This window comes from Mycosarcoma maydis, chromosome 7 (assembly GCF_000328475.2).
Source record: "Mycosarcoma maydis chromosome 7, whole genome shotgun sequence".
NCBI classification, from domain to species: Eukaryota; Fungi; Basidiomycota; class Ustilaginomycetes; order Ustilaginales; genus Mycosarcoma; species Mycosarcoma maydis.
This window is the reverse complement of record NC_026484.1, coordinates 245,684-271,794: the sequence shown is the minus strand read 5'-3', so window position 1 is coordinate 271,794 and position 26,111 is coordinate 245,684. Positions and strand designations below refer to the sequence as shown.

At 53.3% G+C, this 26,111-nt stretch overlaps 9 protein-coding genes across 9 annotated transcripts; 3 read left to right on the top strand and 6 right to left on the bottom strand.

Moving 5' to 3' along the window:
- Positions 1-107: 107 nt before the first annotated feature.
- Positions 108-2,135, bottom strand: UMAG_02904 (SAM complex subunit SAM50; the record flags this gene model as incomplete). Its single annotated transcript, XM_011391025.1, has 1 exon — positions 108-2,135. The coding sequence occupies one exon, from the start codon at positions 2,133-2,135 to the stop codon at positions 108-110; it is 2,028 nt and encodes a 675-aa protein (XP_011389327.1).
- Positions 2,136-2,811: 676 nt separating this feature from the next.
- Positions 2,812-3,561, top strand: UMAG_02903 (DNA-directed RNA polymerase III subunit RPC25; the record flags this gene model as incomplete). The annotated part of the gene is made up of 1 exon (XM_011391024.1): positions 2,812-3,561. One exon carries the CDS (start codon positions 2,812-2,814, stop codon positions 3,559-3,561), a length of 750 nt encoding a protein of 249 aa, XP_011389326.1.
- A 715-nt stretch (positions 3,562-4,276) lies between these two features.
- UMAG_02902 (uncharacterized protein) lies at positions 4,277-5,932 on the bottom strand (the record flags this gene model as incomplete). Its single annotated transcript, XM_011391023.1, has 1 exon — positions 4,277-5,932. The coding sequence occupies one exon, from the start codon at positions 5,930-5,932 to the stop codon at positions 4,277-4,279; it is 1,656 nt and encodes a 551-aa protein (XP_011389325.1).
- A 2,229-nt stretch (positions 5,933-8,161) lies between these two features.
- On the top strand, positions 8,162-8,569 carry UMAG_02901 (uncharacterized protein; the record flags this gene model as incomplete). The annotated part of the gene is made up of 1 exon (XM_011391022.1): positions 8,162-8,569. The coding sequence occupies one exon, from the start codon at positions 8,162-8,164 to the stop codon at positions 8,567-8,569; it is 408 nt and encodes a 135-aa protein (XP_011389324.1).
- A 771-nt stretch (positions 8,570-9,340) lies between these two features.
- UMAG_02900 (uncharacterized protein) lies at positions 9,341-11,204 on the bottom strand (the record flags this gene model as incomplete). Its single annotated transcript, XM_011391021.1, has 2 exons — positions 9,341-9,562; positions 9,729-11,204. The coding sequence occupies 2 exons, from the start codon at positions 11,202-11,204 to the stop codon at positions 9,341-9,343; spliced, it is 1,698 nt and encodes a 565-aa protein (XP_011389323.1).
- Positions 11,205-14,891: 3,687 nt separating this feature from the next.
- On the bottom strand, positions 14,892-17,733 carry UMAG_02899 (putative aconitate hydratase ACO1; the record flags this gene model as incomplete). The annotated part of the gene is made up of 2 exons (XM_011391020.1): positions 14,892-17,067; positions 17,519-17,733. 2 exons carry the CDS (start codon positions 17,731-17,733, stop codon positions 14,892-14,894), a joined length of 2,391 nt encoding a protein of 796 aa, XP_011389322.1.
- Positions 17,734-19,808: 2,075 nt separating this feature from the next.
- Positions 19,809-20,916, bottom strand: UMAG_11499 (40S ribosomal protein uS14; the record flags this gene model as incomplete). Its single annotated transcript, XM_011391253.1, has 2 exons — positions 19,809-19,917; positions 20,855-20,916. The coding sequence occupies 2 exons, from the start codon at positions 20,914-20,916 to the stop codon at positions 19,809-19,811; spliced, it is 171 nt and encodes a 56-aa protein (XP_011389555.1).
- Positions 20,917-21,630: 714 nt separating this feature from the next.
- UMAG_11498 (60S ribosomal protein uL4) lies at positions 21,631-23,605 on the top strand (the record flags this gene model as incomplete). The annotated part of the gene is made up of 3 exons (XM_011391252.1): positions 21,631-21,646; positions 22,270-22,371; positions 22,635-23,605. 3 exons carry the CDS (start codon positions 21,631-21,633, stop codon positions 23,603-23,605), a joined length of 1,089 nt encoding a protein of 362 aa, XP_011389554.1.
- Positions 23,606-24,319: 714 nt separating this feature from the next.
- UMAG_11497 (putative UDP-N-acetylglucosamine pyrophosphorylase) lies at positions 24,320-25,819 on the bottom strand (the record flags this gene model as incomplete). Its single annotated transcript, XM_011391251.1, has 1 exon — positions 24,320-25,819. One exon carries the CDS (start codon positions 25,817-25,819, stop codon positions 24,320-24,322), a length of 1,500 nt encoding a protein of 499 aa, XP_011389553.1.
- Positions 25,820-26,111: the final 292 nt, after the last annotated feature.

Sequence of the window (26,111 nt, the reverse complement as noted above, 5' to 3'; positions counted from 1 at the left end):
AACTTGTACGCTACGATACACTCGCAACGAAACGAGAATCGGTTTGATTTTTGCTGTGTGCCAAAGTGTACACGCTGGATGAATTCGTGATTGAGTATGTGGACGAGTTATAGGAAATCAATACCGATGCCCAACTGGAGGCCTGTTCTGGTGGCATCGCCGTTGCGTGCAGTGAGTGGGACACCAGCGTTGAGCTCGACCCTCAACGGGCCCTGGAAGTAGACGAGTCCTACGCCGATGCTGGTGGATGGTTGCAGGAGCGACTGGCAAGCGGTGCGCCAAGCGGACGAGTGGGATGGTGGAGGCAACTGCGACATCTGGCCAGCGTTGAAAAAGGTATGTAGCATCAACGGCCAGTGGGGCAGTTTTGGGATTGGCGAGAGAAGCGATAGGCCTAGTGACCAGAAGGCGTCGGCGCCGAGCGAATCAGTGTCGCATTTCGGGCCAAGCGACGAGTGACGGAACATGCGCAGCGACGTGGGTCCACCGAGTTGAAAGCGATCGCTAAAGTGGGGTGCGGAGAAAGAGAGCGCGTGTAGCAAGCCGGAACGCAAGGTGAGCGTGGCATAGATCGGGTGCAGGATCGAGGAGAGCGAGCCGATCGAGTCGGCATCGAGAGACGTTGGAGGTCTTGTTGAGTGCAGAGAGCTCGTCTCTTGACCGAGTAGCCCAGATGCGCTTGTCGTGGTCCAAGATGCTAGTGACAACAACGACCGCAAGGGCGAAATGTGTCGTCCGGTACTTGCTTCCAGCTCCGCCTTGACGTGTTGCGCATCACCACCCAAGCCGGCATACTCCAGCACCGTCCTCAGCTTGCTTCCGCTACTCGGCAGAATCGCACTATCCCTACTCTCGCGCACCCATGTCCAGCTGAGCGCCGACTTGACACTCGGTGCCACCGCCATCTTCCTCACAGCTACACTTGCATCACCCATCACCCTCCCCAACTCTCTCAACGACGCTTCGTACGCGAATTCGTGCTGCGTCGTCGTTGCCGCCGGCATGACGTCTTGACAAGCATCGACGACACCTTTCGGCTCATCAGTGAGTGAGCTGTTGATACTGGCGCGCACACCCTTGACAGCTTCGGACAGCGAAGCAAAAGCCGAATAGTCACGCTCGTGCGAGAAGGCTGCTAGCTTGTATTCGATGTCGGGATTTCCAGCGAGCGGACCGCCGAATTCCAGGTTAAAGGCCTGCTTTGTGCGTGTTCCGAACGTCGCACTACCTTGCAACGTTTCTGCACCGCCCAGTACATTGCGAATGCGCCCTTGAACAGAGGCAGATCCTTCACCGTTGCCTACATCCGTCGACGATTTCAGAAAGACGCGTCCCTTTGGCTTGCCACAAGCAATAATCACATCCACATCCTCTTGGCTCGCCCCGGGAAACATGGACGGCGCCAGTGACGCTTCAATGTTGCGGAACACATCGAGCTTGTCCAGATCGCCGGCTAGGGACGATGTCAGCGCGAGGATGGAGGGTAGCGTAGTAGGTTGGCTGGGAAGAACGTGCGAGATGCGAGAGCCGTAGTAGAGTGAATGGATGATGTTCGCGTTTGGATTCTGGTCGGAAAGCGTGGGATCCATATATGGTCTGCAGAGCGAAGCGAGGTAGCTCGGACGAAGTGCACGCCCGGCGCCAGAGATGCGGATTGCGTTGAGTCGTAGAATCGGTGCAGGTGCAAAGGGCAAGGGTGAGTTGGCGCCAGCCTGAAGCAGCTCAGTTGCTTGAAGCAGATTGTGTGGCTTGATGGGCTCCTGCTCCTCGACCGGTGTATCGGCTGCTTTATCGATATCATCGGACAAGGCGGTAGAAGGCGCAGCATGTTGATCAGAACCCAATCCTGTGGTTGGCAGAGATCCGTCCTGGAGCGGCTCAGAATGGCTCTCATCCTGGTTGCCCAAGTCGGGTTCAGCCATTGCTCTTCCAAACGGCGAGTCGAAAGCAGAGGTAGTAGATGCCTCTGCACTTTTTGCTTGCGCTGGTCGCTTGCTGCGACGAGACCAAGAGGGCTGCGAGCTCGAGGAAGCTGAGTCGGATTCTGCTTCAACTGAAGCAGCAGCAGCAGCCGCTCTTGCTTCGGCCGCGTCGTGGACGTTGGTTCGCTGTTCTTTGAGGCTGTCGAACTCCATGATGGCGTTGCAATCACGCTTGCAAACAGTCACACAGTATGATTGGAGTAATGAGACGAGGGAGTCGAGAAAGTTCGGAAGCATCCGACCGTGGACGTGTTTCCAACAGGACCTGCGGAAGGCCCGAGCGAAGCTCTGTGAATACTCTGGCCGCGGTGTGCTGCACGTTTGTCGACTGCGGTGTGCGGAACCCTCTTTTTCTTTTCCGCCCCGACAACACACAACGTGCAAGCGCAATCGCGACTTCTCAAGTCACGAATCACAAATTGCGGATTTCGGAAGAGGAGAAGAAAAAAACTCCATCATGTTGAACCGTGTTGGCATAAAGTGGAGTAGACGGTGTTCCTGGATTCATCCTCGACCAGCACCCAATACAAGTTCACGAACACGCTTGTTCGTCAGGCGAGAGAGCGCCGCTATCCAATATACCCACACTCAGCATGGAAGCTTGATTGTCCAAGTGCATTCGGAAACGGACTTGTTGGCGTATCGAACGGGGCTCACGGTCTCAACAAAGCAAGGGTCTTCGTACACCGAGGCTTGCAGGCAACCAAGCGTCTCGTTAGCCAGGTGGCTCGGATGGAACGTTGCCATCAAAGCTTAGTGAATCGTTGCAGATCTTAAACAGCGCTTTGGAGGAGATTCGATAGCGTGCCTCGAAAGACGTGGTCTCAAAATGTTTGCCCTCGCAGAGATCGAAGATACAATCAGTGTCCACCCATCAGCCTTCGGTCAGCCTTCGTTGACGAGCATTTCAGGACAGATCAACACCAAGTATGCAAATAAGATCCTCGTCGATGTCGGACTTTGCATTTCGCTGTTCGACATTCTCAGTTGTTCCGAAGGCAAAGTGCGTTTCGGAGATGGTTGTCTCTATCACCACGTCACATTTCGACTTATCGTCTTTCGTCCTTTCACGCAGGAGGTTCTCACAGGCAAGATCAAGTCTTCCGATGAAGCAGGTATTCGTGTCAGCATGGGATTCTTTGATGATATTTACATTCCTTACCATCTGATCCCCAAGCCGTGCGCTTTCGACCACCAGGAGCGCGCGTGGTTTTGGCTGTACGAAGCAAGAACCGAGCAGATTGCAGCTGATCCGCTCTTAAGCCAGCCGGAGGAGAGGATGTACCTCGACACAGCAGAAGCGGTCAGGTTCACGGTGGAATCGGATGCTTTCTGGGATTCAGAACCAGGACCCGGCGCTGCAACACGATCAGCAGACTCGGCAACACAAAACGCGCTCCATCAAAAAGAGCATACGACCAAAGAAACAAAGCCGCACTACAGCATCACGGCCAGCATTGCCGGTAGTGGATTGGGTCTTGTCTCATGGTGGACAGGTGCCGAGGCAGCAGCAGATCAAGCCGACGAGTACATCGAACAAATTCAACTCGAGCACATGACCGAACCGGCGAATCCATAGCATTGCAAACAAACAACGTACCTAGCTCCTGTCATACACCGACCCAAGCCTTATGAGGTTTATCCGGATTCTTGCCACCTGTTCCCAGAAACATACGCAGTCAACTTGTCGATGCTAGCGACGCAATGCATTCATTTCTCATTGCTCGGTCTACGCTCCTTTCGTGTGATGAATCGTCAAGAGCCAAGATTCACAGGCTTTGTGTCCCCCCCCCCCATTTGCCGCGTGTGTGATGGTACATTCATCTCTATCTGTGTACATGTGTCTGCTTTCCAAAAGTACAGCTGCTTTACAAAAGTACAGGGCAGTGTGACCTTGACTATCTGGAAAACCTGTTAGTAGGAGATCAAGTGGCTTGCAGTGCACCATCTGCGAGACTTGAATCAGCTCTCAATGTTGTGCACGTGCACTGCTCAAGCTTTGTCTGACAAAGGATTTCGATTCCATCAGGAGACCAAAGTAAAGCCATGACAATGCATAAGGTAGACATGAACAAGTATGTGCAGCTGAAAATGAAATGGTCTGGGCGAACAAGAAGAAAGGAACGATGCAACAGAGCGACAGGCACGAGCGGCAAAGCTAGGTACAGTATATGCAACTCGTCCAAAAAATGATCATGAACAAGGAAAGTGACAGAAGAAGAAATTGTTCAGCAGCGGCAAGGGGTCAAGTAAGTGATTGTTCTTCAAGTCAGCGCGGGTCTCGATTGCGGCAATTATGGAGCCTCGGCTGTTGTGGTTACCGATGCCGGTGCGCTCGCCTCTGCGCCCAGGATCTTGGACGGTGGCGGTGTGGGAAGACCTGTGTTGTCGTGATCCAAGGATGCGGACGGGGTGACGCTGGTGGCAGACGCGGGAATAGTGGTTGCCTCTGTGGCCGAGAGCGCCTTGCGCATCGATGCGGCAGCAGGTGGAGCCAATCCAGAATCGGTCGACGTTCTCGAGGTCTTGGACTGCACGTGGTTGGTGGATGAGCTCGCCTTCTGCATCGTCTGCGACTTGGGCTCTGGAGGTGGCGGGATGAGCGCTGCCACGATCCTCCGGTGCTCCTCCTCGGCAGCGCGTTTATCGCCTGCAGAGGCGCGCGGACGTCGACCCTTGCGCGCTGGCGAGACACCTTCGGCAGGCTTGCGTGACGGCGTGGTACGACTACGGCGCAGTCCCGTTGCTGGCTTGAGATTGGTCAACATTTCTTCACTGGCAGGACTTTTATCAGATGCTCGTAAAGGCTGCGACGAAAGCTCGTCGATCTCGCTACCATTGTCATCCTCATTGGCGCGGCGAGATCGGCCAAAGCCATAGCGTTTGGTTTTTGGCTTGGTCGTCTTGCTACGCATGAGACGCGCACCTCCGCCTTGGTGCACTTCGAGCTCACCTTGCTCTTCGTCGCTTTCCGAGGCCACCAAGATATCTTCGTCGGTAATCGGCTTGGACACAGCCGTCAGCTCGTCCTGCGGTAGCTGCGAGGCAGGCTGAGGCGACATACCAAGCACGAAATGATCCTGGTGATCGATGAGAAATTCGAGTACTTGGACGGCCAACTTGTGCTCGCCCGGCGAGAGCTCGTGAGAAGGATGCGAAAACATGCCCGGCTGGAAGATGACGGCTAGATTGCTCGAGGGCATCAGGTTCTTGTCCGACTTGCGGGCAAACACGGCGAGAAGGTCGAGCACGTAAAGAAGCAGATACTGACTAGCCGATGGCATGCTCGAGATGAGGAGGCGATACGTCTTGATAGCCCCTGCTTGATCGAATTGCTCCTTGGCGCGGATGTTTCTGAACTCAGTGTACAGGTCGTGCGGCACGACGGGCTCTGGCATGTGGTTAAAGTATCTGCGCAAGACGCTAGCGGCGTCGTGAACGCTATACTTGGACCAGTCGACCGACTTTCCGTAGCGAGGCGGAGTGTCAAAAGTCTCTTGGAGCTCCTTCATCCTCTTCTGCGAGCCAGCGATACGAAAGACACCCTCGACTTCGGTTGCATTCTCCTTGAGATACAGACCTACTTTAGCGACGACGACGGGTACATAGCCCCACACGTACTGCTGGCCATCCTCACCAGCGATCGAGATGGCAACACTGGCATACTTGAGAGACTGACGGAGAGGTACACCAAAGACACGATTCTCGATCTGCTTTTTGTCCTTGCTGTAACGGCTTTTGGTGAATGAAGCCCACCATGCTTTCAAGCCAGCTTTGGTGGAAGCATGTTCGTCTTGGGAGGCGGTAGCCATTTTGGGCCATGAAGGGACCGATTGAAGCTGCGATGTGGAAGCTAGCGCGGGAGACGAAATGTGTTGCACGTTGCCGGCGGGGTAGCTTTGAATCGAGGCGTTGCCTCGAGATGTGGATTTGGCGAGTGGCGCTGGCATTGTGGTCAAGTGGAGCGAATGCGATGGCGTTTCAAGTGATGTGTCAATGCTTGAAGTGGTCGACAAGACGGCAATGGTAGCGGTTGAACGGATGACGGCAGTGAGCACGCAATCCTCGTAGGCGTGTGGTTAACTTGATGCTGGGAGACTTAACGAGCGGGGACAAGAATATCCGGACGAGGGCACCCTAGCGGTAGCGCAAGCGACCTGTGAATGTGATAGGTGAGGTCTGGACGAGAGAATTAGCGTGCCTGCATGTCGAAAGATGTTGACCTTGATAGGGGGAGAATATGAATGCCGATCCAGGCTGATTGACTGTGCTGCAGAGGGTGCCGTTGGCTGGCTGCGACGCTGGCGAAACAAGCTGAGATGCTTTCCCTAGACGTGAGAAGTGATTGTCAAGGAGAAATGTGGAGTGAGATGGTCCATCCGAGCGCTGTTTCGATCGAATATGAGAACTGCGAGGTACGTGGCTGGATGGATGACGGTAGATGTGGATGGACTAGAGCGTTCAGGACGCTGAAGTTGTTGGTAGGGGCAGGAATAGCAAGTTGGAGCCACAATGACGACCGAAAGGTAGAAGTGAGCGCAAAGACGTATCAAGGATGGATGTAAAGTACGCGACGTGCTGGAGACGAGCAGGGTGATGACGGATGAGCGTCGAGCATGTCTATCTGCTTGCTCAGACGTATCACGAATATTCACGATTGATGATTGATTCACGATTCATATTCGTGAATCACGATCCGCGATCCACGAGTAGGGATTCTGTGATTGTCAAGGTCTGGCTCTTTTGATTCACTCACGACTGACTCAGAACAACTCAGAACTCGCGAATAGCACTTCACGCTTGCAACCCACGACTTGAATGTCAAGTAACATCTGCAATTGTGAATGGCGATACACGGTACGTAGTCCGTCTCAAGTCTCTATCATTATGGTAAAATTTACCAACTTTGTGCTGTATTTTTACGGAGTGCAAGCGTTACAATACTCGAGATTTATACAAAACGAATCACGGCGTTCACGCTTGACGCTTCACGGCTTGTGGTTTGTGGTCGCGCTTTCTGTGATGATATGCCATTTCATGTCATGGCAATCGTGCATTGCTGATCAGGATGGCGGGCACAGGCATGCCGGCTGCAAATCACCACATTCGGTTGTGCAGGTACAGAGAAAAGCGATGAACCAAACCGGCACCTCACCTCTGCACTACGCTCGCTTTTTCTAGCATGCATGGACCAGACCTCGCTTAACTCGCCTGAGTCGCAGCTTCGTCTGCCTGTGCTCTTGTCAGAAACCAGTCGCGAGTTGTTTGACGTGACTTACCGCCCACAGGATCGGCAGTCACGAGCGTCTTCGCGGTATGATGCACAAGACCCTATCAGCTCAACTGATGGTACACATCTTGACCCTTCTGCACCCTGACAAGCTGCACAATGGACTGATCTAGACAGACCGACACGGGATTCACAAATCGGGAATCAGGGTAGCGCCGATCAAAGATCCGGACGTCACAGCTGTCAACCGTGAAAGGTGTATCGTGATCCCGGATTTCGATGTCCGTCGGCCGTTCTTGTCTACGCGAGAATCGGAGTAGAGGCCTCTCAAGACATAGATGTTGTCCTGAAGGCTTGTCTGAAGGCTTGTCCGTAACGAGACAGGTCAGATCTCGAGGAAGACCTATCTCCAGGTTGCCGATTCCCCATTCGCTCACCTCACAGCGACGCCTCGGCGTCAGCGAGAATCGTGAATGACAAGGCGTAGTATATTGTGAGGTTGAGTCGTCGATCTATATCTGTGGTCCAGAGTCATGGATAATGCACACGGATGCAAGCGTGGCGCAGCCCGCTCTCCTGCGCCAAGACGGTCAGCTGAATTGACAGGCCGGCCCTTCAAGTAGACAGCTCCAGATGTTCACGGTTGCGGATGGATCACGATTTGTGTGGAATTCTACCGTAGCTTGAGGTCATGAGTCCACTCCACTATCCATCCGCCCCATCGGTATCGCTTGGTTCTCCTCCAGATACAGTACCTTGACAAACACGACTCAGTCTGATCTGCCATTGATCTTTAACGACGGCCACGAGTTCATTCTAGCCTAGTCATCTTGATTCGAGCATCCGCCGCCAACAAGCTCAACTTGGTCCATTAGTCATACGCATCTAATCTAATCCTAGAACAGCCAAACGTCGCTGTCCAGGCGTACCTTTGAAATCTCGAATCAGGATGCCATCATCAAAGGGAAAGCCCACCGATCCGAAGAAACGTGAAGAGGCAAAGAAGGAGGTCCTCAATATGGAGAAAGGTGGCGGCAAAGGCCAGTGGTCCGCCTGGAAGGCTGCGGAAATGTCCAAGCGGTACGAAGCCAAAGGCGGTACATACCAAGATACAGGTGACAATCCAAACCAAGCAAAGACGGGCGCCCCCACACCAAAGAAGGAAGCTATCAACAAGGGTGAGCGTAAAGATCCGTCGGAAGCAGTGGGTACTCCCAAGAAGCGCAAAGCTGACGCAAAGGACGACGGAGCCAAGTCCGAGAGCAAGGAGAAGAGCAAAAAGCCCAGGACCAAGAAGGAGCCCAAGCCTGCCACCAAGGGTACAAGGGAGCAGCCAAAACGTGGCGCTAAGAAGTAAATCAAGGACAGCCGCTCCTACTGCTGGTTGAAAGCTCAACGTCTCATGATTCTAGCCCGTCTCGAGCTTGTAGCATCCAACTTGAACACTCTAGTAGCTGCCACCGGTTTCCACGACTCCCAATATTCTCGTTAGCCCTCAATTCTCACGTTCAAGGAATCAATTCTTTATCAAGCCAGTGTGAGTCAACAGCGTTGGTAGAAACTCGAACCAGCTGTAGCAAGTGCATACATCTCTGCTGGGCTATCAGGCGCTGAATGGCTCACTTGTATCCGATCTAATTGATGTAATGCTTGCAAAAGCTCATGTTCGCAACCTCAATCCAGAAAGTATGCTGAGCGGTCCGATAAACATGAGACACTCATCTGTGTAGATGGCATGCCGCTAATTCCCACCGCTGTAGGCATTTACGATTTGCTACCTGTTCTACTGATGGTCAATCTTTGCTGAGACGCGACTTCAACAGAATCATCTTGGGCCTTTGATCCCTGTGATCCCCTGAGTTTTCAATCGTCAATGTTCTTGCAGCATTGGAAAAGGCTTGCATACCAGCAAGGAACGACACATGAAGTCCACCCTCTACCTGGCATGTTTTACCACCTTTGAAGCTGATATCTTCTACCCACTACTGCGATCAAACCAGTACAGCAGCAGTGTTCGCCCAAGCACAATAGACGAAAGCACGGAATGGGGAATGTAATACACTGTAATGTTGTGCCCAGATGGTATCTACACAATAGCAACATGTGATCCTCAAAGTAAACGACTCGATCAGAGTGCAGACTTTCCTCGCGACTCGAGTGGGATGAAGAAGGCGAGAACACCCGAGAAGAGGAAGAGTGATGCAGCGACGTAGAGTGGTGCGGTACCACCTGCGTAGATGCCGATGATGGGCGCCATCGCACCAAAGATACGGTTGAGGGCGGCAGCGATACCATCGCCAGTTCCTCGATGAGGAGCGGGAAGCACTTCGGGAGTAATGCAGTAAAGGACCTGTCAAAGTAACAGCAAAGAGCATCATAAAACCCCATGAGGAGCATCAGGGGAACGACCATTGTCGCAGAGTTAGTAGACTGTCCCAAAACGCCTTACAAAGAAAGCTCTCTGGACCACTGCCGAAGCGCAAGAGGTGAGCGGGGGAGGAGAAAGAGATACCTACACCATACATGATGTTCTGCACCACGGCGGCAGCACAGTTGAAACCGAGCACGGCGCCTTCGTTCGAGGCGGTGGTGAACAGGAAAAGGAAGACGCCAGTCAAGATGGTGCCGATGCCGAGAGCGCCGCGACGTCCAGACCTGGGGAGCTCGACCAGCCATGCGGCGATAATGGAGCCGGGAATACCGCAAATCGAAATAATGGCATAGTTGCGGTAGGTCGTGTCGACCGAAGAAGTATCCTCGACGCCCTGTGCTTCTGACAGGTAAATGGGCAGGAAGGCGTTGTAGAGAGGATAGGCGAGACCGATAAGCGACCAGAGAATCCATAGGATGGTGGTGGTGGTCGCCATCCTCCAGCCGTAAAACAGGGGCCTGACGTGCGAGAGGTCGGGGGTGAACGATACGTGTTCGAAACTCTTCAGCATGCGGCGAGGAGCAGAGATGATCGCCTTGAAACCAGTGGGCTCGTCTTCGACGGAACGGACGTCCATATCTGCCTCTTGGCCAGCAGCTGACCTGAAGATTTCGACCGAGATAATGTCATCGCCGAGCGGCTTGCCGTTCCTGCGGGCGATCTCCTTGAGCACAGCGACGGCCTCAGCATCCATGCCCTTTGACAAGTAAAACTTGGGCGATTCGGGAAGACGAAAGACAAAGAAGCGGGCGATGAACATGACAAAGGTGAGGGCACCGAGCGTATAGAACGTGTATCGCCAGCCCATGTTGCGCGAAACGTCGCAAGGGACAGTGTTGGTGCCGGGCGTGTTGCTCTCGTAGCCGTCGCACGAATAGTTGGCAATGAAAGCCCATGCGACGAGCGAAGCGAGCAGCTGTCCGAGCGCCCAAAAGACAGAGAGCAGCGTGAGCAGGTACTGTCTGTTAGCGGGGATGAATTCGAGAAACATCATACCGTCGACTGGGAGATTGCCGCCGAGACCGAAACCGAGAGCGGCGAGGAGGCCGCCAAGACCGACAAAGTTAGGTGCGCCACCGGCGGCGATACCGAAGATGCCAGCGATGCAGAGGGTAATATTGAATGAGGGACGACGGCCGATGACATCCGCCAAAACACCCCAAATGGCAGCGCCACAGATAAGACCGCAGTAGAGCGCAAACGTCATCCAGCGAATGTTGCTCTGGATGTTGAATTCACGCGAGACTTGAGGCAGAATAATGGCGACTCCTTGGAGCCACAGGTTATCGGCCATCCAGCCCCAGCCAGAGAGGAGGAAAAGCTGCCATTGAACCTTGCCCATGCCGATGTGCTCGTTGAGCACCTTGTTGAGGATGTAGACCTTGCGCTCATACATGTCATCAACCGCCTCGCTATCGGGGCGAACGGCAAGATCCGAGTTAGGGCTGACCTGCTTTTCCAGCTGGCCCGGGTTGGCAGCCTTGACGTGCTCATTGGTCTTTTCGCGCTTGATATCGGCCTGAAGGCCGACGTCGACCTCTTGCGTCTTGGTGTTCTCCATCACGAAGATCGAAGCGAATCAAGAGAAAAGTGTGCAGCTCTCTACCTTGAAGAAAATCACGCTATGAAGACAATGCCGTGCACCGAGTGGGAAGGAACCGTAGGGAACCGCGAGAAAAAGCTGGCGATGAAGGGAAGGATGTGGCGAGGACGGAGAATTGTGGAGCGATTGATGGATGAATACAAGAGGCGGACTCTAACGCGGCTGTGTGACGAGCCACCAAAAAGACGTAAGGTGAAAATCCAGCACCGGCAGGTGTGGCCGTTATGAATTGTGGTGAAGCGGGTGACCTGTGAACCCTTGACAAAGTGGGCAGATCAGGACAGAAAGTGTCAGCGCAAGGGAATGCAGAAACAAGGCTTTAACGGTAGAAGAACGGGGTAATGCGAGCGAGAAGAGTATCAGGAGAAAGAAGGCGTGCGGACGATCACACTGCCAAAGTGCTGCAAGGATGAAGTAGGATTCTGTGATTGCCAAGCGAGACGAAGTAAGTACACGAGCAACTGATGGCGTATAGAGAGTCTTTGCTGGGCGGTCGATCGCGATTCACGGATTAGCAGTCACGTCTTTGGGTGCGGTGCACTTTTGGGCAGGTCGACGCCCGCGGCTGGATCGCATTCGTGATTCGTGATTCGTGATTTGTGATGTGTGATTCGAACAGCGTTTTCCGTGTGCCCACGCGCACGAGGTCTTCAGCGCTTCAGGGCAGAGAGATGTTGCAAGTTAGGCGCGATGCGTCGAGGGAAAAAACAGAGGTGGACTCTGCGTAAATCGTGAATGACGCCAGGCAAGCCGTGAGCGGTGAGCGTAAGGATGCTAGGCCAGAGAGCAGACGTTCACATTTACTGTAACTTAGCCGGTAATTTTATCATACGACCACGATCAAGTCGTGAGTTGCCAAGCGCAGCTAGCACACATTTGTGATTCACGGCTCACGAGTTCCACTCTTGACTCGTTACTGCCCGTCGTTGTCGGAACAAACAAATCACATTCCTACTACACTCGTGACTCTGCTGTACTGTACTTGTCCAGAGTTCACATCAGAAAGTATATCTTCTACTCATGTTTGACCACAATTGGTGCACTTGCGAGTCGTGAGTGTTGCAGCACGGGAGAAAAGAAAAAGAAAAAGAAAAAGAAAAATGTGGGAGACAGCCGATGGAAAATTTTAGGGGCCTTCAATTCAGTTTCCCAGCTAGAAAAGAAAAAGAAGAAAAGAAGAAAAAAGGGGGACTAGGTCAAAAAGGGGTTCTGCAACCCTGCCTGTTCTTGACGGATGACCGACAAGCAGGTCACACACTCACGACTCACAACGACGTCGGCGTATTGATCAGGCCGGACGAAAGTGCTGCTTTGGCTCGACAGATGCAAATAAGAAAAAGCTGATTGGTTGGAATCGAATCCGTGGTTCCGTCCAAGCTTTGCACGCTTCCTGTTTGTTCAAAGACTCTTTCTTGGTCATGTGCCCATCTCGATCCCCGTCGACACTTTCATAGCAAAAGGGCCGAGTTCAAACCAGGCTTTGAGAAACACAGGTCGAATGTGGGGGGATCTGAACCCTTGGGTCGAGCTTCGTCTTGGTGTGGCTACCCACAAACAAAGTAGAAGAGATGAAAGCTACAGTACGTAACGATGATCAGGTCAAACTAGATATGCTGCAGCACATGGCACAACGACCGTATTGTAAATTACACCTATGCCCACCGCAATCACACTTGACGATTCACGATTCACGATTCACGATTCACGATTCACGATTCACGATTGAGAGCAGAGCGGGAGAGGCAAAGCACATTTCGATTAACTCGCATTACTCGTGACTTGAACTTGAATGTTTCGGTTTTTGACACAGTTACTTGGCAGACCATCGGTGTTTCAATTATTCATCGGACAATTAAAAGGGTAGATTGGACCAAGACCGAAAGGAGGATGCATCGCGGTACAATTCAAAGTCCGCTCTTGCACGATGACGCGCACGCAATTGCGGTGTTCAAGTGTCGCACCCGAATCCTAACCCGGCGACGGAAATGAGCGGGAAAGGTCCAAGAAATGGCTTCAAGCCAGAACCGTGAACCGTGAATCGTTCGTTGTTGCAACCGCAAAAATCGTGAATGTAACCCTTCCGGCGCGAACCGCTCTAGTCAAGGTTAACTTAGCCAAAACCAAGCTTAGTGACTTCGGGAACGCACATGGTCGAGTGCACGCCCGATCTTGTCGACTTGATGAACGTCACCTCAATGAAGGCCAAACCGCCCATCGCGAGTCACGAGTGGATCTACCAACCAACCCTAGGGTCGAAGTAGAGCCGGTCTTGCTTCGCATCTGAAGTCTCCGGTTTCCGCTCGTGCGCTGTAGGCACACTGTACGTGCAATCCAGCGTTGCGGTACTGAGTGCCTGATGTGTACCTGTGCGCCGACTTTCTTCGCCTTTGATGTCTGCTCTCTGGCCCGTTCTCTTTCTTGGCAAGCTCTGCAAGCTAACGTAGCTAATTTGCGAAGAGCATACGACTCTTCTAGTTCGTCTGGAAAGAAAACTTTGATTTCGATCCAAGCTTCTTCATGCAGCCTGCCTGATCTTAGCTTTGGAAGGCTAGCGAGTTGGCACTCATATCACTCGCTGTTTCCACGCATACGTCACCTAGTTAGTCTAACGCAAGGTGCGATGGACCATGCTTGAGTCTGGACGTACTGTGCTGTAGTCTTGACCTTCTCATATTGTTCGAGTATCTCATACGCTCTTAATTTGCAGCTTGCAAGGCATCCACAGACCGCTCAATGAACCATTCACGCTACAACGTTCATAATTTTTCAATGGGCTACTCACGATGAGAAGGTGTACAAAGTTTCAGGCGTCCAGGAGATTTGTGCGCGATGCTATTGTTGCTGATGGGCTCCTATCAGCAAACGATCAACCCAATGAGTTTGCAGCTGAATTACTACGCACACATGAATTGACTCCTTCGTTACTACATCACAGGCATGCAGCCGCCTGGAGAGATACCTCTCAACAAAAGGAGACAATATTCACGATTATGGGGCTACCATTCGTGATCGCTCAAGGCGGTGCAATTATGATGAGTGGTGAGACATCAGGTTCACTTTCATTGTGTCGTACACCCGTGCTGGAAATCGTGAATGTGGGGCTCCTTGACTCGGCAAGTTCTCCAGAGCGTATGTTGCCTTGAGTCGCATTCGAGATTCGAGGTTTACGATCATAGGTCTCGCGTTAACAGTCAGCAGCATGCGTCAACCACCAAGGGCGATCCGCATGTGATGACCCCTGTGACTCTGCCAAACAGGTTCGTGTCGAAACACGCGTCACCACTCACACGTGTCCTAACCTAGGCTTTCAGCGCAACCACAAACACGCCCGCTACAGCAGCCAGAGATAGGGGAAACGAATGCTTTCTTTTTCCGCCGAGCATGCAGACACGACGGTGTTTACGTATGAAATAAGTACAAGGTATGGAAACAGAAGGGCACGCTCCAGAAGCAAGCCGGTAACAGCGGATGTTCGCATCAGCTTCTGCAAGCACAGCGCTCAGAAGAGGTAGGTAGCTGGTGCTCTTCGATGCGCTTAGCCTCCTTCGCTGGGTCGGAAGCTAGAAAATCAGCAAGCAAGCTCCACATGAAACCAAAGACAGCGCAATCGGGTATCAAAAGACGCAGTCCCCAATTTCACACAACTTAAGCAGACTTGGCCTGAGAAGCCATCTTGTTGAGAGCCGAACCGTGCTTGAACCACGAAATCTGGTTGTCGTTCATGGTGTGCGTAAGCGGAAGCTCGTCCTTGGAACCGTCCTTGTGCTTGCAGACGAGTGAAACCTTGGAGCCGGGGGCAAGCTCGGTAACGCCAAGGATGTCAACCAGGTCATCGGGGCGGACCTTGTCATAGTCAGCCGGGTCGGCAAACTCAAAGGCGAGCATACCCTGCTTACGAAGGTTGGTCTGGTGGATACGAGCGAACGATCGGGCAATGACGGCGCAACCACCGAGGAAACGGGGCTCAAGAGCGGCGTGCTCTCGCGACGAACCCTCACCGTAGTTCTCGTCACCGATAACAACCCAAGGCTTACCGGCCTCGCGGTACTGGATGGCAGTGGCGGGGACCGGGCCCCACTCGCCGGTGAAGACGTTCTGAATCTCGTTGGCCTTACCGTTGGCGGCGTTGATGGCACCAATGAGACAGTTGTTCGAGATGTTCTCAAGGTGACCACGGTACTTGAGCCATGGACCACCGGCTGAGATGTGGTCGGTGGTGCACTTGCCCTGCGCCTTGATGAGAACGGGGCAGTCGGTGGGGTTCTTGCCGTTCCACGGCTTGAAGGGCTCGAGCCTCTGTAGACGATCCGACTTAGGGTCGATGGCGACCTGGACAGACGAGCCGTCCTTGGGAGGGTCCTGGTAGGTGTTGTTGCCAGGGTCGTAGCCGCGAGGAGGAAGCTCCTTGCCGGTGGGAGCCGAGAACTTGAACTCCTTGCCGTCAGCGCCCTTGAGGCTGTCGGTCATGGGGTTAAAGGTGAGGCGACCAGCAAAGGCCATGGCGGTGACGAGATCGGGCGAGGCGACGAAAGCGTGTGTGGCAGGGTTAGCGTCGTTACGTCCGGTAAAGTTACGGTTGTACGAGGTGATGATCGAGTTCTTGTCACCCTTCTTGATGTCCTTTCGGTCCCACTGACCGATGCAAGGACCACAGGCGTTGGCAAGAACCATACCGCCCGCCTTCTCGAGGATCTCCATCTGGCCGTCACGCTCGATCGTGGCACGGATCTGCTCGGAACCGGGGGTGATGGTGAACTTCGACTTGACCTTGAGGCCGTGAGCGGCAGCCTCCTCGGCGATCGAGGCGGATCGGCTCATGTCCTCGTAGGACGAGTTGGTGCACGAGCCGATGAGCGAGACCTTGAGCTCCTCGGGCCAGTCGTTCTTCTTGACCTCCTCGGCAAACTTGGAGAGAGGCGTGGCAAGATCGGGGGTGAAGGGACCGTTGATGTGGGGCTCAAGAGTGTCGAGGTTGATCTCGAGATGCGAGTCGTACTCAGCGCCCGTGTCTGGGAGGAGGTTGCGGTGGAAGCCCTTGGCGAGGTCGGCGATCTCGGATCGGTTGGTGGCCCGCAGGTAGTCGCCCATGCGCTCGTTGTAGGGGAAGACGGAGGTAGTGGCACCAATCTCGGCACCCATGTTGCAGATGGTGGCCATACCAGTGCACGAGAGCGACTCGACACCGGGACCCTTGTACTCGATGATGGCACCGGTACCACCCTTGACGGTAAGCTCACCGGCCACCTTGAGGATGACATCCTTGGGAGTTGTCCAGCCCGACATCTTGCCCTTGAGCTCGACACCGATAACCTTGGGGGCCTTGAGCTCCCAGGGAATGTCAGCCATGACGTCGACAGCGTCAGCACCACCGACACCACAGGCGATCATGCCGAGACCACCAGCGTTGGGGGTGTGCGAGTCAGTACCAATCATGAGACCACCGGGGAAGGCGTAGTTCTCGAGGATGATCTGGTGGATAATACCGGAACCGGGCCTCCAGAAGCCAATACCATACTTGGCGGTGGCAGTGGCAAGGAAGTCGTAGACCTCCTTGTTAATCTCGATAGCACGGGCCAAGTCCTTGGCACCGCCGACCTGAGCCTCGATAAGATGGTCACAGTGAACAGTGGTGGGGACAGCGACGGTGGGGAGACCAGCCGACATGAACTGGAGCAGAGCCATCTGGGCGGTGGCATCCTGGCAAGCAACACGATCAGGGCGAAGCTTGAGGTACGAGTTACCACGCGAGATCTCCTGCTCATGGGGGTTGTCCAAGTGACCATAGACGATCTTCTCGGCGAGCGAGAGAGGTCGGTTGAGACTGCAGATGAGGAGAATCAGAAAAGAGGCGTAAAGAAGTATTAGTACACGTGTTCGCAAAATATATGTTGACACGCTCTTCTGAAAGATTCGAACGAGCTTAGGCTGAAGCAGCGGGCAACTTTGTGCCAAAGCCAGTCTGACGATCAGGCTTTTGCAATTCAGGACAGATCGGACTTGCAGTCGCAAGCTCAGTACACCTTGCGCAGGCAATGAACAAGCTATTCTGCGCATCTCCAAAAGCGAAACTCCACGTTCTAAGCCTGAAACGTGAAAAGAGACGCAGCAGAAAGTGCGGTCCGTTCGCATATTGTGCCTGCGCTTCGGACACTAGCTTGCTGAATCGTCCGCTCGGTCCTAAAAAGGCATGTTGTTGGTACGTCACAGGCGGCTGCTGTTCTGATGGTTTTGCTGTGCAAGTAACGAAAGCATGAAAGGGAGGTAACACTTACCGCTGACGAACGACCTTAAGGTTGTCCTCGATGCGCTTGTAGTTGACGTAGTAGCCCTTGCCCTTCTCGACGACGGACATCTCGACCTTCTTGTCGAAGAGAGAGGGAGAGATTTCGGCAGCCTCCTCGGCGACGGTGGTGGCATAACCGCGGGCGAGGGGAGCCTTGGCGGCCGCCCGGAGGGAGGAAGATCGCAATGCTCGGAGAGGAAGCATGATTGTGGTTGGTATACCAGCTACCCTGCTCTCACTCTGGAAGAAAGAGGTTGGATGTGAAAGGTGATGGTGAAGGAAGAAGTTGGAGTTAAAGAGGTGGGAGGGGGGCTAGATAGCAGTATCAACGAGTTGAAACGGCCAGGGCGGACGAACGAAGGAGGGGGAAAACAGCTTCTCTAGCGCACAGAGGCACAACACAGATTACACGCGAAAAGGGCCGATAGCAAAGATAGAAATCAGCTCGCCAGCCAGCAGTGCGCCTTTTGCAAACCAAGGGAAAGCGTGGGACAAGTGAAAATCGCAAGCAGCAGCAAGCAGTGACCATCGGGCAAGCGGGGGTGGTTTGGGCAGGCGAGGCAGCCAAGCAGGTGAAAATTCCGATTTTCGCGCTGATTCACGCCCTTGGAGCAAAGCTTTGACCGGCCAGCAACGGCAATCGCAGCCCGAGCGAAGCTGCCTTGACCCTCGCGACGAACTTGGTCCAATCAACTTGCTCGCTTTTCGAAGATGTGACACACAACTTCAGCCTGTAGCGCGCAGCATGCAGCAGCGTTTCAACGCGCTTTCAAAAATTCGAATTGAAACTGTGCAACCTCTTTGTGAGTTGAATTCAAAAGCCTTCAAAGACCGCATGCGCTTGAACAGAGTGTCTCCTAGTGCCTCTGCCTTCACTGTAAATCCTCATAAATTCGACTGCCCTCCAGAAGCTTCGTTTTTCAACATCAACGCGTTTTCGAACCGCCTGACCGCTTGAACAGAGTTGTTTTCGTTTCTGGCTGGCGGCAAAGAGCAGCTTGCTACACCGTCTCGATTTGCAATCTGTGGAAGATGGCAGACTAGGGGAGATATTGACAACGGCTCATAGAACCACGTAATTGGAAGCGAGCTGGGAGAGTCGACGAGAAGGAGAGCAAGAGCAAAAACTTGCTTATTCACCAACCCGATCGGCCGGCAAGGTCCGTGAAAGGCAGTTAGTTACACCTCCAGATCACATCTCGCACCTTTTGAGGCTGGCTGTCAGCTTGACCTAATCAGCAAGGAGATGCTGAGATCTCACTAATTGATATTCAATCTGGCAGCCAGCAAAAGACAATGTTGCTACCCATGCGCAAGTGAACCGCCATTCTTGATTGTCTCCAAACAGCCTGATGAAGCTGAACTGCTACTGCACTGTACTGTATCCTACTGTGTCTCTTTCATCCGTTTCGCCTGCTCCTCTTCCCTTCGAAAGGCTGACAATGTCGTCTCGGCAGTCAAACTCGCCCATGTGAGGCTTGCAGAACTTATGCAAGACTTCGCCATCGTGAAAAGCTAACATTACATCTGCCGCAACGTCGAGAGAAAGTACAAGCTTGCTCTGCCGTGCATTGATCCAACGTGCATCAGGCTCGCATGTCTGCCCATCCCAGGTCCAATCAGCAGCCTTATAATTGAAACATCGGGTTTGTTCGAGTTAGATTTCCTCCGCGTTCCAATTCCGCAATGACCGCCGCATTTTTCTCGCACGGATCTTTCTGAGCACAGATCGGGACAACATCTGAAATGCCAACCCTTCCGATTGTTCCTGACTTGAGATCTCGATGATCACACTCAACAAATCCTCAAATGTCTTTGTACACTCTGGAAATCGGTGTTTCTACCGCCAGCACGAAACTGGGCAAGCAGTCGCAGCGGCGCGTTGTTCGGACATAATTTGTTCCCGACCATCTTTGCGAAGCTCACATGGCAGAGTCCTAACGCCACAACAGCCGTTCATCTGCTCGTCTGCTGAACGTCACACTCAAAACGCATTCTTGGACCGAGAAAGCTTTTGTTTGCTATGGCAGCAGATGGCGACAAAGTATGTGACATGAGCGGGTACGGGGAAAAGTTACAGTGCTGCCGTGTGTCGCATACGGAATCAACCACTTGACCGCAACGCTGGCGGACCCGCAAGGGATCGCTCGAGATGCGAGCAAGGGAAGCGGAGGTCTCGAAAAGAGACTTTTGAATGCATGGTGAAAGACAACGAGATGGGTGTGCGTGTGTGTAGAGATGTGTAGTAGTTTTGCTTGGCGTAGACGTCCGGTGCCACTTTAACGGTACTTGTGGAAGCCGATCTGGTCAGCGCGCTCACGGAAGCACTGACGGCAGATGTCGAGGCCGTACTTTCGGATGATACCACCCTGGTTACCGCAAACACGGCTGTAGTAGGAAATACATCGAGATGGAGCGTCACGAAATCAAAACGTCAGTGGGCAGCTCTTCGTAACTAGATGGCGATGATTCTAGCAGGACTTGATCAACCCAAGTGTGTGCTGGAAACGATGTCAGGCGAAGCAGTTAAGACAATGATGTCGCGAACGTCGAGCCTCCCAAATCGAGGCCTGACAGCTGCGGACGGTTGAAGCGTGGCACGTCTCTTCGTGGTGTGCTGAGATGCAACAGTGATGATCAATACTAGCCGGAGTCGTAAGAGCTTGTTGTCCACTTGTTTCCATCCCAAACTGCGTAGCTGATTAACCGTACTATGTTCTTCTCCCAGTCCTAGCAGCGGGATGTGAATCGAGGAAATACTGAACGATCTGCTCGGTCCAATTCGTCTAAACCCGTCCACAAAAAGTGTTGGATCTGTGAGCTTTGCCGAGTACTAGACCAAGCAAGACTTGGGAACGATCAGAGGCTGGAGATGAAGTGCTCCAACAGGTGATGGGTTATTCTTGCTGAGACTCAGTTCTGCTGTTACACTATGAGAGTCCCGAGTTTGTCCATGTTGAGGCGGGCATGAGCAGCTGCCACCCAAGTCCTCGAAGGCGTTTCGCTCATCTGCGGAAAGCTGGGTAGATAGTCTCTGAAACCTGACGACTTCAGCCTCTGACGAATGTTCATGACTGGTGATGCAATGTCGAGGCTAGTAGATGCTAGTGATGAGAGTTGCTGGGCATCTCAAAGACGATGGTCGTGCCCTCAACAGAGCGCGTCTTTACCGTGGTATGTTGGTTGCGCATGCATCTGATTGTCGTTGTACGAAACTGCCATATGCATTATCAAGCTGTGTCGATTGTCGGATTGCCCCGGATTGATAGCAGTCGTCTGCGTTGTTATCCATTCTGCGTCCATTCTGCATCATGGTGACACTTACCACTGGCGGGAGCCCTTGCCAAACTTTCGGGGGTGGCTGTACCACAGGGTCTGGAAAGTCATCTTGTCGTCAAAGTGTAAATAGGCGATATCTTGAGGGTACGAAGAAGATGGAGGAAGCAAAGGGCAAGTGATGACGACGAACGCGGTCTCCAGGCTCCTGGCGCTTGAATGTGGTGACTTCTCAGGGTGTACACCTTCGCTCTTTCTCGCGCGTGCAGTCAAACTCTGGAACTGATACTGATCATTAATTTACTGACGTACAGTCCTGATGTTCTCAGTCAGTCACTCGCTGATTTACGAGTTCCAAGTCCAGTCGTTCGACAGCTCATCGCTAAGACTTGGCTGCTATACTAAAAAAAAACAGAATTAGCGCCAGGTGAGAAGCGGCCGAGGCATTCACCACGTCACGTGCAATATTAATCAAAAAGAATACAGACTGAAAGGATGAATTTAAACGATTGCTAATCGATAGATGTAGTAAGATTGAAAATAACTCTCACAGCTGAAAGGCAGAGGAGATCAGTCTTGGAAATTTCCAAGCTAACGAAAGCTTAGGGCTTCGAGGTGAAGATTCAGGCCAGCAGAGCAAGTCTCTATAGTGAGTGGAATGGCCAAACTGTAGCCACAGACACACCCAAGCTACGCAACCACTTGCCTCGCCAACGCTCTGTCGCAACATCAGAATCTGGATTCCAAGTTTGGCCTACTCCGAGAGCTCGACGTCGTCATCCTCCTTGGAATCATCCACCAACCATTCTCTTCAAGATATCAAAAATGGCTGCTAGACCCAGTAGGTATCTCATTCAGCCCATCAGCAGCAGCACCGACATATCACACATGCAGAGACACCAGCGTACACATCAGTCAGCATCATTCCTCGTCAGTCAGCATCGTTGTGAAGAGGAGCATAGCAAATCAACCACTAGCAAGGACCATGCCAAACCAACCGTCAACGAAGAATGCTTCATTCCGCAAACACTGTTCACTTTTTCATCAGTTCGGGCACCCCGCCACACTCGGCAGAGCAGGATGGTCGTGATCGAGAAAAGATGCGTCGCCTCTTAGAAAACATTGCTGGAACTCGGGACACGTATGGTACAATACGTCGAGCTAGGTCAACGGAAACCCCAAATCGTTACATTACAGCAAACTCGATGCTCAGCATCTTAGCACCAGCAATCAGCAATCACCAGGAAATGACTATCTAAGCTGTGCCGATGGACTTTCACAACATGGCTGGTCTCGCACCTTCCGACCGACCCTTGTGATTCCTGACGACTTCCTACACGATTGACCACAAAAAAAGATGATGATGTAACTGGTGTCGCGCTGCTGCTGTAGAATGTCGTCCATTCATGGACCATCACATTGACCGCGACCGTTTCACTTGCATTTTGTTCGTCTTCTCAACAGCTGTCAACGTGAGGGGCCTCGATGGCGCGGCCTCGGGCTCGCTCCCCCTCCCCGCAGTCTTCACTGCCCCTATCCGACCTGACGTTGTTCAGCTCGTTCACAGTGAGTATCTCGACATTGAACTTGTATGACCATGTAGCAAGGACTTGAAGTTGGATTTGAAAGGGAAAGCCGGATGAGAACTCGATCTACAGCAATGGAACATATCAGACGCTGGACGGTATCAAAGTCGGCATAGATACAACATGCAGCAGAGCAGGACAACAAAGAATGGGATGGGAAGGACTGCGTCTCTATTTCGACAGCAAGAGCGTGTCACTGACCCCGTACGCCGATGTCTCACTTTTCTAATTCGTCCACTCCAGCCAACGTTGCCAAGAACAAGCGTCAGCCCTATGCCGTCTCCACTAAGGCTGGTCACCAGACCTCTGCCGAGTCCTGGGGTACCGGTCGTGCCGTCGCTCGTATCCCCCGTGTCGGCGGTGGTGGTACCCACCGATCCGGTCAGGCCGCCTTCGGTAACATGGTCCGTGGTGGTCACATGTTCGCCCCCACCAAGCTGTGGCGCCGATGGTTCATCAAGACCAACCAGAACCAGAAGCGTTACGCTACCGCCTCTGCTCTGGCTGCCACCGCCGTCCCCTCGCTCGTCCTCGCCCGCGGTCACCGTGTCGAGGAGCTCGAGGAGATCCCCCTCGTCGTTGCCGATGCCGCCGAGAGCCTGACCAAGACCAAGGAGGCCATCGCCCTGCTCAAGTCGGTCAACGCCTACAACGACGTTGTTAAGGTGTCGAACTCGCGCAAGATCCGTGCTGGTGTTGGCAAGCTGCGCAACCGCCGCCACACGCAGCGCCGCGGTCCCCTTGTCATCTACAACAAGGACGCCGGTATCGTCAAGGCGTTCCGCAACGTGCCCGGTGTTGAGCTCTGCTCGGTTGAGCGCCTGAACCTGCTCCAGCTCGCCCCTGGTGGACACCTTGGCCGCTTTGTCATCTTCACGCAGTCCGCCTTCGGCCGCCTCGACGAGGTGTTCGCCGCCAAGACTGGTTTCACGCTGCCTAAGGCCAAGATTGCTAACACTGACGTCACGCGCATCATCAACTCGGACGAGATCCAGTCGGTGGTTCGTGCTAAGGGCCCCGCTAAGACCACTCGCCCCTTCACCCAGCGCAAGAACCCGCTCAAGAACCGTGCTGTTCTGTTCCGCCTTAACCCTTACGCCCAGGCTGCGATCCGATCCGAGATCCGCGCCCAGGCCGCCAAGAAGTCGGGATTCAAGAAGGAGGCCAAGCAGCCCGTCGCTAAGGAGTTCCTCCAGCTTCTGCACGCCAACTAAGCGTGTCGTTGCGTTCGTTTGCTCCTTGTCTCGATTTCATGTTTTCCGCAGCATGACACCACACCAACCCATTTGTTGATCGACTCGCTTCGAGTTGCAGAGGGGTCCCTTTTTTGGGATGGCGTTTCTCCTTGCTTGCTTGTTGATGTTACCCTTTCTCACCAAAATATCTACGCTTTTCTCGTCGACACATCCCGGTCCTTTGTTGTATGCTTTTTTCCCTTTCTCCCATCTTGAGAAAGTTTCTCAATCAGCAAGCTAGGTCGTTTCATCCGCTATTCCCTCTATCTCTCTGCACTTCGTATGCGCTTTCAGCTCAGATGGTGGGTTGATCCAGCATTCCTCATCATCATCCGTCATTCAAGGCTGCGAAATTCGTATGCCTTGGTGTTTTGTATACAACCCTTTACACACTCCAAAATTTCAATGCAAAAAGGCCGGGCTCTCTCGGCACGGTTTGGGACCCTTTGATTACTGGGTTGCGTGGACAGAGCTGTCCGAACTAGGCGGCGGTACGCGGCAGACAGCGGGTCGCACGCGAGCACGGAATGCTCAGTGCTCGGTGCTCAGTGCTCGGCTCACGTTGATGAAGGATGGCTCTGAAACAGGTCTCTGGTCTTGTTCACACTGAGGCAGGGCGAGTAGATTGTTCGTAGATCGCGGATGCGTAGATTTGACAGTGATATCTTGCAAGCGGCATGGTGTGGGTCGAAATCAAGGCTCAATGTTGCCAGATTGCGACAGAGTCTGACCAGCAAACTTGTCGAGTCCCTCGCCACTGTATGTGAGGAGCGGGCTGAGCTCGATTTCGACGTCATCCGCGATCTTGGCACCTGCAGCGCGGAGCCATCGGCTCTGTTGGGCAAGAAGATCTCGGCGCGAAGTGTCCTGGTCGTCAACACCGGTTCCTTTTGCGTTCTTAAGCGGGCTGAACTCTTCTTGTCTTGCAACTTCGTGGACGGCAAGCTTGTCGCCGCAGAAGGGGAAGACGTCAAAGACGAACAGCTCGAGCTTCATGCCGTTGGGTGTAGAGGGCTTGACCGGTTGGCCTGTAGTCAAATCGATGGTGGGAATCTTCTTGCGCGCGATGTGGAAGGCCATCTCGGGTTCAAAGGCAGGTACATCATCTGCGAGGAACTTAGTCGTGTAGAAGTGGTTGACAATGTTGGCGGCTCGGAACGAGAGCTCACCGTTGGCATCGCGCGCTTCGCTCAATGCCTCTGGAATCTCCGAGTATTCGACCACTCCAAACTTGCCGTCGCGAAGTGCAACAACGCCAACCGACTCTTTAGGGTTCTCCTTCTTGACGACTTTGACGCCAACCTGAACATCCTGCTGCAAACAGACGCCGAGGAAAACAGGGTCGCCAACTTTGACAAGACAGTTGTCCACACCGTACGCGTGGAGGTACTTGATGCCGCGTTTTTCGAGATCGGAAATGACGGTTTCGGGATGACCTTTGTTATACGGCGTTCGAAGGGCGCGGTACAAGCCGCCGTTGCCGTCTGGAGCAGTGGCGACCTTGCTAGGTGTCTCAAGAAGGATCTTGCCCTCTAGCGAGAGACATGGAAGAGTACCTTGCTCGAAGAAAATAATGTTTTGCTTTTCGAGACCAAAGTACTTGTGTTGGTCGAAAAATGCTTCCGTGTCTTTGCGCGTGGGTCCAGAGGTCATAATGTACCAAGGGATGATGACGCCACTGCTGGACGAGCTGCTGGAGGAGGAGGAACTGTTGGCGTGCTTGGCGGCAAGCTTCTGGAGAGAGAGGATGCGCTCAGCTTGGATCTGGAATAAGCTCTTGTGGGACGGAAGACCAATGTCGTAGCAACCTTTGGGAGCACTCGAGCCGAGACGTGTGCCCTGGCCACCAGCCATCAAGAGAACTCCGACTTGACCTTGGGCAATTGCGTTGAGGCCAACATTGCGGAACTGCTCAACTTTGGCGGGGTCTGCTTCGCCTTGAATGGTGTTCTCGACGGACGAAGGCGGCGGTGGTTGTACCTGATGCGACTTGCCGGCCCTCGCCTCTTCGTCTGCCTTGATGGCGGTGTGAAAGACCTGGTTGACGCGCGATACGTCGAGTTCGTCGAGCTGTTGAGCGAGCTCAGCTTGTTGCTCAGCAGCCAAGGTATCCCAAAAGGCAAAGAGATGTGATTGACCAGCCTTCTCGTACCTCTGTTTGAGGCTTGTGATGTCCACCGGTGAGATCGACATGATGATTGCGTTCAAGTGACCACCAAATATGCTTGCTTTGACCTTGCTCGGTTTGGTGTTGATTGATGCACTCGAGAGGGCCAGAATGATATGATGGTCGTAAGGCAAGATGGGGTAGATGATAGGGACGCTTTTGTGATGCAGCTGGTACTGTCAAGCTCACTCACTGGATGGGGCGGGCGTAGTGGAGCAGGCCTGTGTATGACTGCATGTGCTGTAGGAAGAATGTGCAATGAGTCCCCAAAGTTCCAGGCAGTTCACACGCAGGAGAGTCTGTAAGTCGTGAGTGTCT